At 45.3% G+C, this 16,846-nt stretch overlaps 1 protein-coding gene across 3 annotated transcripts in view; it reads right to left on the minus strand.

Annotated features, from left to right (window-relative positions):
• TRAPPC11 (trafficking protein particle complex subunit 11) overlaps nt 1-16,846 on the minus strand; it is a 65,750-nt gene that overhangs the window by 30,679 nt on the left and 18,225 nt on the right. For all 3 annotated transcript variants that reach the window (XR_014027057.1, XM_081332314.1, XM_081332315.1), the window contains exons 13-19: nt 16,715-16,793; nt 16,579-16,633; nt 15,313-15,458; nt 13,307-13,368; nt 13,076-13,208; nt 11,371-11,501; nt 9,013-9,168 (exon numbers count right to left, since the gene is read on the minus strand). Coding sequence is in view for 2 of the 3 variants with exons in the window: in XM_081332314.1 (XP_081188440.1) it covers nt 9,013-9,168; nt 11,371-11,501; nt 13,076-13,208; nt 13,307-13,368; nt 15,313-15,458; nt 16,579-16,633; nt 16,715-16,793 (762 nt within the window). In the remaining variant the exon portion in view is untranslated. The remainder of the gene's footprint in view (nt 1-9,012; nt 9,169-11,370; nt 11,502-13,075; nt 13,209-13,306; nt 13,369-15,312; nt 15,459-16,578; nt 16,634-16,714; nt 16,794-16,846) is intronic.

A 16,846-nucleotide genomic window follows, 5' to 3' on the forward strand; every position in this document is an offset into this window, starting at 1 on the left:
TACCATCGACCATGGTATCCTGCTGCGACGTCTCAGGGGGTTAGGAGTGGGAGGCACAGTTCTCCAGTGGTTCTCCTCTTACCTCCTGGGACGTTCGCAGTCGGTGTTAGCAGGGGGGCAGAGATCGACCCTGAGACCTCTCATTTGTGGAGTTCCTCAGGGATCGGTTCTCTCGCCTCTCCTGTTCAACATCTATATGAAGCCGCTAGGTGAGATCATTCGTGGTTTTGGAGTTGGGTATCACCAATATGCTGATGATACCCAGCTTTTTATTTCGACCCCAAACCACCCCAGTGATGCCCTCGACGTGATGTCCCGTTGCCTGGAGGCGGTCCGGGTCTGGATGGGGAGGAACAGGCTTCGACTCAACCCTGACAAGACTGAGTGGCTGTTCGTGCCGGCATCCCGGGAAATTCCGATTATTCCATCATTGGCCATGGGGGGGTGAGCTATTACCTCGTAGATAGGGCCCGCAACTTGGGGGTCCTTCTAGACTCACAGCTCTCTTTGGAAGAGCATATTGGAGCTGTGACTAGGGGGGCCTTTGCCCAGGTTCGCCTGGTGCGCCAGTTGCGGCCCTATCTAGACCGGGATGCCTTGCGCACAGTCACTCATGCGCTCGTGACCTCTCGTCTAGACTACTGTAATGCTCTCTACATGGGGCTGCCCTTGAGGTCCACCTGGAGACTCCAGCTGGTGCAGAATGCAGCCGCGCAAGTCGTCTTGGGAGTTTCCTGATACTCCCATGTTACACCTTTGCTCCGCGAGCTGCATTGGCTACCGGTTGCTCTCCGGGTGAGGTTCAAGGTGTTAGTTATGACTTACAAAGCCCTTCATGGCATGGGTCCGGATTACCTACGGCAACACCTGCGACCGGCGTCAACTTCCCTCCATCCAGTGCGCTCCCACAGAGAGGGCCTCCTCAGGGTGCCGCCGATCAAAGAATGCCGATTGGTGACCCCCAGGGGGAGAGCGTTCTCTGTGGGCGCGCCAGACCTCTGGAACCGCTTACCGGTTGAGCTCCGGACGGCCCCCGACCTTCGCTCCTTCCGGCGCGATCTTAAAACATTCTTTTTCGAACAAGCTGGCCTGGTCTGACGGGATGGGGTTGGGTTTTTAAAACTAGTTTTAACTTTAATATGTATTGATTTTATGGGCATGATGTTTAATGGTTTTTTAATTTTTGTATTCGATTTTTATTGTGTATTGCCCTGTTCACCGCCCTGAGTCCTTCGGGAGAAGGGCGGTATAGAAATCAAATTATTAAATTAAATTATTAAATTAAATTTATAAATGAGTCCTAGCCACTACTTATTTGTTTCTAGCGGAATCCTACAAAAATATATCAATTCTCTGAAATCTCTGAGCTCCGGTTGTCCTTTTACAAAGAAGCATTTGCCTATTTTATGCTCTTCTTAATATAATTTGTGCACTCTTAAAACATGTCACTATTTTTTTATGGCCATATCAGTCTCCCTTTAATTCTTTGTTAGCAATCCAAAAAATTTACACACACACACACACACACACACACACACATATTCAAAAGCCAATTCATTTCAGCTGCATTCCTCCTGTTTTAATTTAGATTTTAAAAATATTTTATTAGTTTAAAACAATAAGCTAAAAAAGAAACAAGAAAAAGCTTAATAACATACAAATGAATAAATCAGATTTAGAATTATCTAGAGGTGATAGCATTCTAATATATGATATTAATTTCATCATTATAACTTTTCCAAAGATTAAACTCCACAATCCCTTTTTTATTGCAACACTGTTGTGATTCAGGGTCAGCCTGTGGGTCCGGCAGCCGGGTCGGATGACTCGGATGACTCAGACGAGGGGGAGGAGGAGGGTGTTGAAGACGAACTTGCTGATGATGGCTTGGAGGCTTCGCAGAGCCCCCAGCCAGGCCCCTCTTCTCAGCTGCGCGAGCCCGACAGTGCGGATGATGATGACCCACAGCTGGCCCTGTTCAAGGACGCCCGACGCAGGAGGCAGTCAAGCAGGAGCAAGCAGAGAAAGGCTGTGGGACTCCTCGGAAGGAGGCACAGGGAGGCCACGCCCTGAACTCTAATAAAGGGAGTGTTTGGGGTAGGGCTGGTTGCTGAAAGCAACCGCTCCGTTTGAGGATCAAAGTTCCGGTATCTTGTTTCATGTTTTGTTGCTTGTTTGTATAATAAATCTTGGCAGACGTTTTCCAGCCTCAGACGCTCTCCAGCCTCTGCCGTTTGTACAGGGGTTGCCTTTCTGCAAGGCCGGTAGCAGGCTGGTACGGAACAGTTTGCTTTCAGCCTCCCACCCCTTACAACTATTATGGAGCAGCTTCGTGCCGAGAATGCTCAGCTCACTCAACAACTCACTTTGCTGGCAGCTCAGGTGGCTCAACTGCAAGCGCAGGTTCATGCTGCACCCCCACCCAGGAGAAAATGCCAGATAGCAATGCCGGACAAATTTACAGGTATTCCTGAACTGTTTCCTGCTTTCCTGGGACAATGCCAGCTCTTTATCAGCGTGAGAGCGGCTGATTTCCCCACTGACCGGGATAAGGTGGGGTTTGTGTTAAGCCTTCTTTCGGGGGATGCAGCTCGTTGGGGCACGCCTCTGCTGGCTCAACCTAGCCCATTGTTGGACAACTTTGTGGGGTTTTGTGACCATATGCGTCTAATGTACGAGGACCCAATTAAGACGCAGACTGCCACCCGACGCCTGAAAGCTCTGAGGCAGGGTCAACAGGCCTATATCAGCGACTTCCGGCTGCTTAGCCAGGATTCCGCCTGGAATGAGGCTGCGCTCGTGGATGCCTTCCAGGACGGATTGTCGGAGGAGATGTTGGATGAGCTGGCCCGTGTGGACATTCCCTCAGACCTGAATGGGCTGATCCATCTTTGCCTGCGGATCGATGCCCGGTTGCAGCAGCGAAAGAGTCGCCGTGCCACCCCACAGACCCCTGCCGCCCCTGTTGTGCGTGAGCCCCCAGTCCAAAGGGAGGAGCCAATGGAGCTGGGTGCCGCCAGGTCTCGTCTATCGGTGACGGAAATGAACAGACGACGATCGGGGGGGTTGTGTTTTTACTGTGGGGACCCTGGACATTTGGCTGCTTCTTGCCCAAAGAAGCGTCAGCGGGCATCAGTGACCAAGTCTGCCCCGAGACAGTCCCCTACTTTGCTGTCGGGAAACGCCCCGAGCCCGATCTAGACGGTGTGAGAGATCGGGCGTCCCACAACAACACCGAGCGACGCCGTTCCGATGGTGCCTGTGAACCTCCACGGCATTTGATTTTGGAGGCACGTCTGATCCTTCCTGGCAAGCCAGAGGGGATTCCAGTCCATGCCTTAATTGACTCTGGGGCTACCACAAACTTTATGGACTCAGCCTTTGTGGCCAAATGGGCTGTTCCCCAGTGTCCGGTGGATCCGCCCATGTTAGTGGAGACTATCGATGGTCGAGTGCTCCTGTCCGGGCCTATTACGGCCGCCACGCAACCAGTATGTATGGCCATCAGTTCCCATGTGGAGGCCATCCAGTTCTACATCACTTCGGATCTGCACTTCCCCGTGGTCTTGGGACTGGCGTGGCTCCGGGCGCATGACCCACAGATCTATTGGTCACAGAACTTGGTCACCTTCCCAAGCTTGCAGTGCGTGGACCACTCCCGCCATATCTGTGCCGGTCAGGTGGAGGGTTCCCCAGGGGTTTCCTTGCCTCCCGAACTGTCCGACTTTGCTGATGTGTTCAGCGAGTCAGAGGCGGATCAATTACCCCCGCACAGGCCCTATGACTGCTCCATTGACTTAGTCCCTGATGCGCCTCTCCCAGTGGGGCGTTTGTACTCCATGTCGGAGCCCGAGTTGGCTGCATTGCGGGACTTCCTGGAGAAGAATTTGGCTCGCGGTTTCATCCGGCCCTCGTCCTCGCCAGTGTCTGCACCCGTGCTCTTCGTCAAAAAGAAGTCGGGCGAATTACGGCTTTGCTGCGACTACCGGAAACTCAACGCCATCACGGTGCGCAACCGTTACCCGCTGCCCCTCATCCCCGAGCTCTTGGACCGACTCCGGGAGGCTAAGATCTTCACGAAACTGGACCTGCGTGGAGCTTATAACCTCGTCAGAGTTCGGTCGGGTGATGAGTGGAAGACGGCGTTTGGTACTCGCTATGGACATTTCGAGTACACGGTGATGCCGTTTGGCCTGACCAACGCCCCCGCTGTGTTTCAGCATTTTATGAACGACATCTTCCGGGATTTGTTGGACCAGTTTGTCGTGATCTACCTGGACGACATCCTGATCTACTCCCCGTCGCGTGAAGTGCATCATCAGCATCTCCGTCAGGTCTTGCAGCGACTCCGAGAACATTGGCTGTTTGCCAAGTTGGAGAAGTGCCAGTTCTACCAGGTGACCATCGATTTCCTGGGTCACCGCATTTCTCCTGAGGGCATCGCCATGGAGCCGAGTAAGGTGGAGTCGTTGCAGAGTTGGCAACCCCCGCGTCGCGTGAAGGATGTTCAGCGACTTCTTGGATTTGCCAACTACTACCGAACATTCATCCCTGGCTTTGCTGCCTTGACAGCCCCCCTCACCCGGCTCCTGCAGAAGAAGACTCGGTTCCAGTGGAACGCACCAGAACAACAGGCGTTCCAGGCTTTGAAGGACGCCTTTATGAAGGAGCCCATCTTGAAGCATCCTGACCCGCAACGGCCGTTTGTCGTGGAGGCGGACGCCTCCGACATTGCCATTGGGGCAGTGTTACTCCAGGCAACGACGCCCAGCGGTACCCTTTTCCCTTGCGTGTATCACTCTCGAAAATTGAACCCCTCGGAGCGCAACTATACCATCTGGGAGAAGGAGCTGCTGGCCATCAAAGCGGCGTTCGAGGCCTGGAGGCATCATCTGGAGGGAGCGCGGCATCAAATCGAGGTCCGGACGGACCATAAGAATCTGGAAAGCCTGCAGACCGCTCGGAATTTGAACCAACGCCAGATCCGGTGGTCTCTTTTCTTTGCGAGGTTTGACTTCCGGGTTCGGTACATACCAAGCGGGCACAATCAGAGAGCGGATGCTCTGTCCAGGAAGCCCGAATATACCCGAGTGGAAGACAAGCTTCTGCCCAGGACAGTGATCCCCGTCGAGTCTTTTGCTGCGGTGCGGGAGCCGGTTGATATACGGGCTCGGATCCGGGAGGCACAGCAGCAGGAGGCGTGGGTGGCTCAGCGGAAGGAGGAGGTGGGGCCAGATTCGCCTTGGACGGTCACGGATGGACTCTTGTATTATCGTGACCGGCTCTATGTTCCGGGAGGGCCACTCAGGGGACTCGTCCTCAGCCAGTGTCATGATAACCCGGCAGCGGGGCATTTTGGCCTGTTCAGGACTCTGAACCTGGTCTCCCGTACCTTCTGGTGGCCCCGAGTCCGACACGACGTCCAGTCTTATGTCACCTCCTGCATCCCATGCAGGCAGGCCAAGTCAGCGACAGGGGCCCCGCCTGGATTACTGCAGCCTTTGCCAACACCCAAGAGACCCTGGGGGGCTGTGTCCATGGACTTTCTGACGGATTTACCCCCATCCTCTGGTTTCACAAGTGTTTGTGGTGGTGGACATGCTGACCAAGATGGCGCACTTCATCCCCTGTCGCGGCTTACCGTCAGCTTGCGCCACTAGTCGTATGTTTATCCAACAGGTGTTTCGGCTGCACGGCCTCCCCGATAGAGTCGTCTCCGATAGGGGGGCCCAGTTTACAGCCCGCTTCTGGCAGGAGTTGATGCATGCGTTGGACATCAAGGTTTGCCTCTCGTCCGCGCATCATCCTCAGACTGACGGGGGAACCGAGAAGGTCATCGGTATCCTGGAACAGTATCTGCGCTGCTACGTCAACCTGCAGCAGAACAATTGGGTGGACTATCTGGCTATAGCTGAATTTGCCTTTAACAACTCGCAGCACACCTCCACACAGATGACACCGTTCTTGGCCAATGTGGGTTATCACCCCCGGTTTTTCCCCCTTTCTCCCGTGGACTCACCGGAGCCGGCAGCGAACGACTTCATGGCAGAGTTACAGGCGATCCATCGATTGGTGCGACGGCAGTTGGAGAAGGCCAAGGCCGATTACAAAAGGTTTGCTGATCGGTCAAGACGGGATACGCCTCCACTATCGGTGGGGGATCGGGTCTGGCTGTCCACCAGGAACTTACCGTCCACACGGCCGGCGAGGAAGTTAGACCACCGATATTTAGGACCGTTCCCAGTCGAGGCTGTCATCAATCCGGTCGCCTATCGCTTAACTCTGCCACGTTCCCTGCGCGTGCACCCCGTCTTCCATCGGTCTCTGTTGGTTCCCGAGCAACCGGCTTGTCCACTCCGCCAAGCGGAACCTCCCCCATCAGGACCTCGTGATGGAGGCAGCACCCCCGAGTACGAGGTCGCCAGCATCAGGGATTCCCGTTGGCTGAAAGGTCGTTTTCAGTACCTGATCGAGTGGAAAGGGTACGGGCCGGAGGACTTCACCTGGGAAGACGCGACTGCCGTTCATGCCCCTGCATTGGTGACTGCTTTTCACGAACAATTCCCATCCCGACCGCATCCGGATCGGCAGCCCCGGGGGAAGGGCCCTGCGGTGCGGGATAGTGTTGTGATTCAGGGTCAGCCTGTGGGTCCGGCAGCCGGGTCGGATGACTCGGATGACTCAGACGAGGGGGAGGAGGAGGGTGTTGAAGACGAACTTGCTGATGATGGCTTGGAGGCTTCGCAGAGCCCCCAGCCAGGCCCCTCTTCTCAGCTGCGCGAGCCCGACAGTGCGGATGATGATGACCCACAGCTGGCCCTGTTCAAGGACGCCCGACGCAGGAGGCAGTCAAGCAGGAGCAAGCAGAGAAAGGCTGTGGGACTCCTCGGAAGGAGGCACAGGGAGGCCACGCCCTGAACTCTAATAAAGGGAGTGTTTGGGGTAGGGCTGGTTGCTGAAAGCAACCGCTCCATTTGAGGATCAAAGTTCCGGTATCTTGTTTCATGTTTTGTTGCTTGTTTGTATAATAAATCTTGGCAGACGTTTTCCAGCCTCAGACGCTCTCCAGCCTCTGCCGTTTGTACAGGGGTTGCCTTTCTGCAAGGCCGGTAGCAGGCTGGTACAGAACAAACACCATAAAGTTGTCCTGAACTATATACTGGTGTGCTGGTCTTGGCTCCAGTTATCTTCTTTTTCACAAAAGGCACCGTACTATAGTAGCTGATTAGTGTTCACACATTCCTGAACTACAATAAAACAATATCATTAATATTTTATAAGTTTAATTACTTCGCTGCCCTCATCACGTCCGCAGATAATCGCCCGGCTGCTCTCTCCTTAATCAGGAGATGAGGGAGGAGCCCTTACAGGGGCGGGCCGAGGAGTTTAGTCATCATCTGGCGGACAAAATCACTCAGATCTGGGCCGGTTTGGACTCTGACTGGGCAGAGCCTGACGTGGAGGAATCGAGCGGTCTTGAGCATGTTATCTGGACTGAGTTTGATCCTGTGACCCCCGATGATGTGGACAGGATCATGAGGAGACTGAGCTCCACCACTTGTTTATTGGACCCGTGCCCCTCCTGGCTGGTTTATGCGGCCCGGGAGGAGACACGAGGCTGGTTCCAGGCAGTAATAACTGCTTCTTTGAGGACCAATCGGGCTTCAGGCCCGGGTACAGCACGGAGACAGCATTAGTTGCACTGGTGAATGATCTTTGGCAGGCTCGGGACAGGGGATGTTCCTCTGCCCTAGTCCTATTAGACCTCTCAGCGGCTTTTGATACCATCGACCATGGTATCCTACTGCGGCGTCTCAGGGGGCTGGGAGTGGGAGGCACTGTTTTACAGTGGTTCTCCTCCTATCTCCTGGGCCATTCGCAGTCGGTGTTGACGGGAGGGCAGAGGTCCGCCCCACGGTCTCTCATTTGTGGAGTCCCTCAGGGGTCAGTCCTCTCTCCCCTCTTGTTCAACATCTATATGAAGCTGCTGGGCAAGCTCGTGGTTTCGGGGTGGGGTATCATCAGTATGATGATGATACCCAACTTTCCACCCCGAACCAACCCAGTGATGCCCTCGATGTGATGTCCCGTTGCCTGGAGGCAGTCCGGGTTTGGATGGGGAGAAACAGGCTTCGTCTTAATCCTGCCAAGACTGAGTGGCTGTGCATACCAGCATCTCGGGTTAACCAGTTTCTTCCATCGTTAATGATGGGGGGTGAGGTGTTACCCCCCATTGATAGGACTCGCAACTTGGGCGTCCAGGTTCGCCTGGTGTGCCAGTTGTGGCCCTATCTGGACCGAGATGCCCTACGCAGTCACCCATGTGCTCGTGACCTCCCGGCTAGACTACTGCAACACTCTCTACATGGGGCTGCCCTTGAGGACCACTCGGAGGCTTCAGCTGGTGCAGAATGCAGCTGCGCGAATTGTGATGGGAGTCCCCCGATACTCCCGTGTAACACCTCTTCTCCACGAGCTGCATTGGCTTCCAGTTGCCCTCCGGGTGAGATTCAAGGTGCTGGTGATGACCTATAAAGCCCTAAATAAATGGCTTGGGTCCGGATTATCTGAGGGAACACCTGCTGCCGACATTAACTCCCCATCGTCCTGTGTGCTCCCACAGGGAGGGCCTTCTTAGGGTACCGCCGGTGAAGGATTGCCGGCGGGTGACTCCCAGAGAGTCCTTTCTCTGTGGGTGCGCCTGCCCTTTGGAACCAACTTCCTATGGAACTTAGGACTGCCCCCGACCTCCGTTCATTTCGCCAGGACCTAAAAACTTGGCTCTTTGAGCTGTCTGGCCTAGACTGAGGGGTTTTTAATTGGGTTTTAAAGTTTTAACTCTTGGGCTTAAATTTAATTAATTGTTTTAAATTTATTTTAACTTTTGTATTGTATGGTTTTAATTGCCCTGTAAAGCACCCTGAGTCCTATGGGAATAGGGTGGTATATAAGTGAAATAAATAAATAAATAAATAAATAAATAAATAAATAAAAAAACTCTGAAGAACATACCTCAATTTTTTTCCCCACGTCTTCTGTTTTTGCCACAAATTTGAAAGTGAACTTTTTTGTCTTACCAGGGATAAGACACAATGTTCCCTGTGTAGATGGTTCTAGGATGTCACATTTTGGATAGTTTTCTTCCACCACGCAATACTGATTGTATTCCTATGGTAAGAGAAAAATAGGCAGAAGTAGACACTGCAAAAAATAAGTAAGATTTATCTGAATTACTGTGATAATCCACTATGCTATTTAATACTAAGAAATATACCATGTAGTTTAGATCATAGTCATTCACACATTTATTTATATACCATTAATGTTATTAAAGAAATTTAAGTGCATGCCTTTTGAAGCAATTAAATGTAAGCATTTATAATATGTTTCAAGCTGTTCAATTTAGATTGGAAATTACATGCATGATTATTTAGGGAGAACTTCTCCCAAAGAACTCACAATGAGATTTATAAATAAAGAAGTGCTGCAGATGTGCATAGATTAGATTAGATTGGATTAGATTAGAATAGAATAGAGCTGGAAGGGACCTTGGAGGTCTTGTAGTCCAGCCTCCTGCTCAAACAGGAGAACCTATACCATTTCAGATAAGTGACTGTCGAGTCTCTTCTTAAAAGCCTCCAGTGATGGAGCACCCACAGTTTCTGGAGGCAAGCTGTTCCACTGGTTAACTGTCCTCACTGTTAGGAACTTTCTCCTTAATTCCAGGTTGCTTCTCTCTTTGATCAGTTTCCAATTACTGTTTCTTGTCCGCCCTCTGGTGCTTTGTATATGTATATACATATACATATAAATGTATACATGCAACACAATACATTTCAAATAGATTAAGCATTTTACTTTTGTCCAATCTACTTAGTTTCAAATATATTTGAGACAAACTATTCTCATCATGGCTCTGCTAGATGGCAACATATGGAGTTTTGGCATCATATATTTGAAATTAAGACTGTGTAGGACAGACTGAATAAAAGGTGCATTTTGTTCACTTTACCAATTTATATATATATATATATATCTGTTGGACTTTCAGATGAATATGTGGACTCTTTCTATATAGAAAGCAAAATATAGAGAAAGTTTGAAAACAAGCCAGAAAGCCTTGTGATTTATTTCAATAACATTTTTCAGTCAACAAATAAGAAAATAATGAAAGAATAAAGGAAGGAAGAAAGAAAAACTTTGAGGAGTATTACAATTTACATATATAAAGTGAAGGACTGCTCAAATTGTTTTGAAAGGAATTTATTGCCATAAGGAATTCCAGACTGATTCATCACGTTCAAAATATTCTTTCCATTTAATCATACCTTATCTGTGGCTGCCCTATTCCTTGAAATGACCCTCTCCCAATATATGCCAGGATCCAATTCTTCTCACCTTTAAGAACGCCATTAAGACCTGGCTGTTCCAACAGGTTTTAGGGAACAGTTGAGTGGGGGTCCCCTTCTGATTGTTTAGTTATGTGCTTGACTGCCATTTTAAATGTGATATTTATATATTCTATTTATTGTTATGTGAAGTTTTTCTTTTATTTATGTTTTTATGCTGAATGCCACCCCAAATCACACTGGTTAAGCTGGGTGGCCTTAGAATCAAATAAATAAATAAATGAGATTTTCAAGAAAGTCTGCTCTGCTTGATCTGAGAATTTTGAAGAATGCTGAGGAAATTTTTGATTTTAATTTTTTTTCTTTAAATTTTTTTATTGTCAAAATAGTTCCAATCTGTCAAACAGAAAAATAAATTATTGGAGATTTGTCTCAATTGAAACTGACCGGATTATGTAAACAGTAAACATACATAGTGATGGGACACCTATCTTCACAAAATTACTATTGGCTTAAAACCTGGCAATTGGAAAGAAAGGAGCCAGAACTTGCTCTTCACTTTTTACAGATGTCTAAACCAAATTTTAGATATGGATTTGTAATACCAAATATTAATGTCTCAATATTGAAAAGAAACAATATTTTCCTCAAAATAAGTTGATCCAATGGATACAATTTGTATTCAGTAAAATTCATGCTTTTATATCCTTTTATGATATTTTATCAGGTTTTATATTTTTGGGCGTGGACAATATAGCAAACTATTTACTTATTAAATTTAGAGAACTGCGCATCTAACAAAACAAGTGACTCTGGGCAGTGTATAACAAACTATATAAAGCCTCTGAGTTGCTCCTATTGTATAATGCAAAGGATCATTCCTATTAGACTTTATGGGCTAATATATCATAATTTGAATGAGTTTATTTTATAATACTAAAATAGCCAGTGTAATATGATAACTACCCCCATCCCATTAAGCACATATGAATCATAAAAGCAGTATTTTTAAAAAAATTACCTGATTACTGAAATTGACGCACAACTTAGAAAACTGGAGAGGATGCAGGCAGTCAGCTTTCAAATATACATCAAACTGAATTGGTACATCAACATGAAAACTTGGAGCAAGAAATTTAGCTTTACACTGCACTACATTTTGAAACAAAACAAAATCAGACGACACAGCATGTTACCAAAAACAATGGAATATTTTATATTTAACAATTTGGGCTAAATTTCTATCTTGTACAGGTAATTCTCGACTCACAACCACAATTGAGCCCCAAATTTCTTTTGCTCAGCAAGGCAGTTGTTAAATGATTTGCACCCCCTTTTCTGCCACAGTTGTTAAGTGAATTACTGCAGTTAAGTGAATCATGTAGTCATTAAGCAAATATGGCTTCCCCCATCAAGTTAGCTTGTTGGAAATCACCTGGGAAGGTTGCAAATGATGATCACATGACCCTGGGACAGTGTAATTGTCATAAATACACGCCAGTTGCCAATTGCCTGAATTTTGATCACGTGACCATGGGGATGCTGCAAAGGTTTTAAGTGTGAAAACTGGTCACAAGTCTGTTTTGTTGTAAGTCGAAGACTACCTTTATTGGATGCAGGTTGACAGAACTTTAAAATTCAGACATAAGCAGAAAGAGGTGCTTTTGAACGTAGCAGATCCTCTACTGAAAGTACTTTCTAGATATAAGCCATTTTTTCTCATACTAAGCACTGTTACTGCAACTACCTAGTTCCATTCCCTTATCTGTATTTTTGTATGCAGATGTGCACATGCACAACTAGTCCTGCTGTCCAGAATACAGATTGAAGAATAGTCTATTTCAAAGGTACAGATTTTAATTTGAACATGTAGTTGCGAAGTCGTGTCCAACCCATCGCGACCCCATGCACAACGTTCCTCCAGGCCTTCCTGTCCTCTACCATCTTCTGGAGTCCATTCAGGCTCACACCTACTGCTTCAGTGATTCCATCCAGCCACTTCATTCTCTGTCATCCCCTTCTTTTATTGCCCTCAACCTTTCCCAGCATTTGGCTCTTCTCCAGTGAGTCCTTCCTTCTCATTAGGTGGCCAAAGTATTTGAGTTTCAATTTGAACATATTGCTACATAAAAGGATCGCTAATGTGCAAGAAATTTACATACAATGGTAAGATTGCCCACATTGTAATTTAGCAGGAAATTAAAAGCAAATATGAAAATTTGGGTATTGTTTTGTTTCTAAATCAATGACCCATGTCAAAAGAATTGATATATACATATATATGCTTTGGAATAGAAGTATTTACAGGGCAGCCTAGGATGCAGTTTAAAAAACTATTAGAGGTGCCTGAGAGGGCCTTTGGCAGGTGACTGGCTACCAGAAATTATATTTTATTTGGATGATAAGTTCTGCATCACATTTCATGTTTTTATAATGTAAACTGCTTGGAATTGTTTTTGTTGTATATAAAAATACAGTAAATCAACAATAAGAAATATCTGGCTTTTAAAAAATGTTTACAGCATTCCTCAACAATATATTAATGCATTTCAGGTATTTTTTAAAAATTATACTACTCTTCGAGTTCTCATTTTGTATCTAATATGGACTTCATTTCATAAGCAAAGGGAATATAGAAGTATTTATGGACTACTGTTTTTCCTTCCACCCTTACCATTGGTTAATATAGGTGCTACTTTTTTGTTGTAAAAAGTTTTAATACATACCAAAAGGAACAAAATCTTGTACTTCTATTGTAAAAATGTTGTTGCCTCCCAGGGATACTCTATCGGCCCACAATTTCTGTGCAGTTTTTACAGAAGTAGCATCACAGTCAGATTCAGGATCTGGATTCTCATTCTAAGTTCAAAACAAGATTATTTAAACTGACCAAATCTACGCACAGAGTTAGTAAACTCTGCAGATTATTTCACAGAAATTTGTTTCTTTCTACTGACCATAAGAACTTTGATCAGATTCTTTTCTATTCGAGATTTCTGATCTTCTTTCAAAGTAGAAGCTTCAATAAAACACATATTAAAATGAATAAATAACATGTCCTCTAAATGTTTGGAAGAGGAATTATATCCAATATGTTATCTATATATTCTAAAACAGGGCTTTTCAACCAGTGGTACAGGTACCACCTGTGGTAAATTGGCACCTAGCAGGTGGTACGCGACCATCCTAGAAAAGTGGTAGCGGGGGAGGGGAATGAGCTGAACAGGTGGCAGCACCGCACAAGCCTGAGTGAGACACGGCTGGAGCTGCAGGGCTGTCAGGGCTCAGCAGAAGCGCCAGGATCAGCGCCAGGCTCCAGCTGGAATGTTGCAGCATCTCCAGTGTCTTGTGATTTACATTCAGATGCTTGGCAACTGATTCATATTTATGACGGTCACAGTGTCCCAGGGTCATGTGAAGTGACCCAAACCTGCTGCAACCACCCAGCAGATGGGGGGGGGGAAATAAAAACCAAACACCCCCCCACCCCACCCCCACTGCCAATCCTCAACAGAAATGCTCACAACAATGAAAACCTCGGACAGGAGGAAGAGTGCCACCGGGCGGGCAGGCAGGTGTCTTACTCGGCTGTGGCTTGGGGGGCACTTTTTTCAGTGCCATTGTAACTTCGAACAGTCACTAAGCGAACTGTTTTAAGTTGAGGACTACCTGTACATCACTTTTTTCCTTTTTTTTTTGGTCATCAAGTTTTTGACACCTTGCTAGGCGACTGGTGGTACCTGGATGTTGCCATATGCTAAAAGTGGTACAATGGGTGAAAAGGTTGAAAAGCCCTGTTCTAAAAAACTGAGCAACAATTAGGTGAAGAAATCACAACATCAGGTAAAAATACAAGCAGTAACCATATTTAGGTGAAGTCAGAAGCCATAATTAATCATTACATGAAAATGTTCTAATGTAATTTGAGCTCACATGGTTGCTGCTCTCTTCCTTGAAAACAGGCATGAAAAAAATCAAAAGCTTCCACTTTAAACTACAGCTGAATCTCATTCAAATCATAAACTCTATTTAAATTTTAGTATGGTTAACATAAAGCAAAATTCTATAATTTTTCAATCACCTTATTTCCACTAGCCCTAATTAAGAAGAATCTCAGTTTTTATGAATAATGATAATTAGTCTAAGAAGATTAATAGAATAACAGAGTTGGAATGGACCTTGGAGGTTTTCTAGTCCAACCCCCTGCTCAAGCAGGAAACTCTATACCATTTCAGACAAATCGTTGTCCAATCTCTTTTTAAAAACCTCCAGTGTTGGGGCACTCTCAACTTTTGGAGGCAAGTCGTTCCATTGATTGTTCTAGCTGTCAGGAAATTTCTGCTTAGTTGCTTCTTTCCTTGATTAGTTTCCATCTATTTCTTCTTGGTACTTTGGAGAATAAAACCTTCCAAATTCTCCCAATCATACAAGAGGGAGACATGGATCTTGGCAGTTTGTTATATTTATTTTCTGAGTATTAAACTATGATATAGTGTAACATCAAATCCCAACTCTTGTAAGAGATGTTACTTTAAACCTGCTATATTTATATCCATATCAGCATTCCATCAGAAGTAAACTGGACACCTGCCCTACATCTGAACCTGTTTAAGCATTTTAAGTTTACCATATTTTCTTCCAGGCTTCAAATCTCTGGACAGCATTCAAAGAATAAATGGTGTCCTTCATGAGAAAACATAAAAGCACAAAATGGTTTGATTTTTATTACAGAGGACAGCTTTATGCCTGAACAACAAAAATTCACAATAAATTTACTGGGAGTTCAACGAATAAAAACATAACAAGAAAGCATGCCTTATTGATCCTTCACATTTTTCTGGGCTCATCCATTCTTTACCATAAAATAATATCTTCTCACACACAATTCCAAATGCCTGTCAACTTGCCCACACTTGCTGTTAAAAACTCTCAGATTGAAACAGAATTAAAATGCCTTGCTTACCTCTGCCCAGAAGCTCTAATGAGTATGTAATATAATCTTTTATTTGGGCCATTAGATAGGAACATTTAAGAGCAGTGGACAGTATAGAAGTCAGGAGAGTCCACCATCCTTCACTACGATAATCACATAAAACATAGTCAAGGAGCCTAGAAGACAGAATATTTAACTAACTTAATATACGTAATACTTTCTATAAAGTGGAAAGTCAGTCTAAATTAGTAGTTAGGGCACCAGGCTAATAACCAGAAAACTATGATTTCTAGTTCCACTTTAGACACAAAAGCTGGGGACCTTGGCCAGTCATTGGTTCTCAGTCCATGATGTCACTTCACTATTTAGACTACTGCAACTTTAAAGCTGCTTCAGAATTGCAGTTAATTCAACATCTTGCATCAATCCCTGCATCAGTTACCAAGGAATTTCAGGATCAATTTCAAAGTGGTGGCTTTAAATTATAAAGCCCTATGGTTCAGGTTTGAGTATTCAGAAATCTCTTTCAACTAGAATTGGCCCAATCTGTGAGTTCATTCTTGGGATTGGGAATGTTTAAGGTTCCCATCCTATGTGACATTAAAAGATAATCCTTCACAATGGTGGACGCACCATTATGAACATTTTTGTGGCCTGAACTTATTTGCAATACAAAAGGCTCTTGTATTGGCAAACCTATGAATGCTAGCGGTTTTATTGTCAGGCTACCTTCAAGGCCTTTTTTTAATGGTTTGTTTTCTCTGAGCTAATTGTTTTTATTATATTTGATTTTATGGACTGTGGGAAGTGAGGGAATTTTTGAGGTTTATATTATTTTGTTGTAAATTATTTGGAATATTTCTATTCCAAATAGTTTTCAAGAAAACAATACAAAGTTCTCCCACAATCTGTGGCAGTGTGCATATTTGTGTATAAAAAAATAACTATATCTTCCTGATGACCTGATGGTGATCAGGGTTTGCTTAACATATACATTTAGGAAATACTTTTGAGTTGGCCAACAATCTGGTGCTGTTAGGATTAGGATAGGTATAGCCATGAATCCTGAAAAGGGAAAGCTGAAAAACAGTTATCATATAAGTGGTCCTACTTAAGAAAAAACAAATATTGAGGATCAAGGCTACATTATATATACCGGGAGTTTGTATTTTTTTAATAATTTGGATCACATATTTTCACCATATTGATGAGACAGAAAAGTCTAATTCTCATAGTTTCTAGATATATTAAGGTATTCAAAACTATGCCATAGGACATATATAAAGTCACACTTACTTCAAAGCTTTGGTGTAATCTTTAGCATAATAATATTCTTCACCCATCTGAACCACTGAAAAGAAAATTGAGATTATTTCCAATACTTTAACTCATTTAAACATCTTTTAAACATTTGTTTGAAAATGAAACTTACTCAAGTGACTTTTCATTCTCGGACACTTGTATCTCTTGAATTGCGTAACTGCGTTACTCAACAAGGTGATTATTAGCTCCTAATAAATAAAAAATTATAGCAGTTATATTTGGACATACAAAAACTAGAAAC

This window comes from Vipera berus (genome assembly GCF_964194415.1).
Source record: "Vipera berus genome assembly, chromosome: 7".
Lineage (NCBI taxonomy): Eukaryota > Metazoa > Chordata > Lepidosauria > Squamata > Viperidae > Vipera > Vipera berus.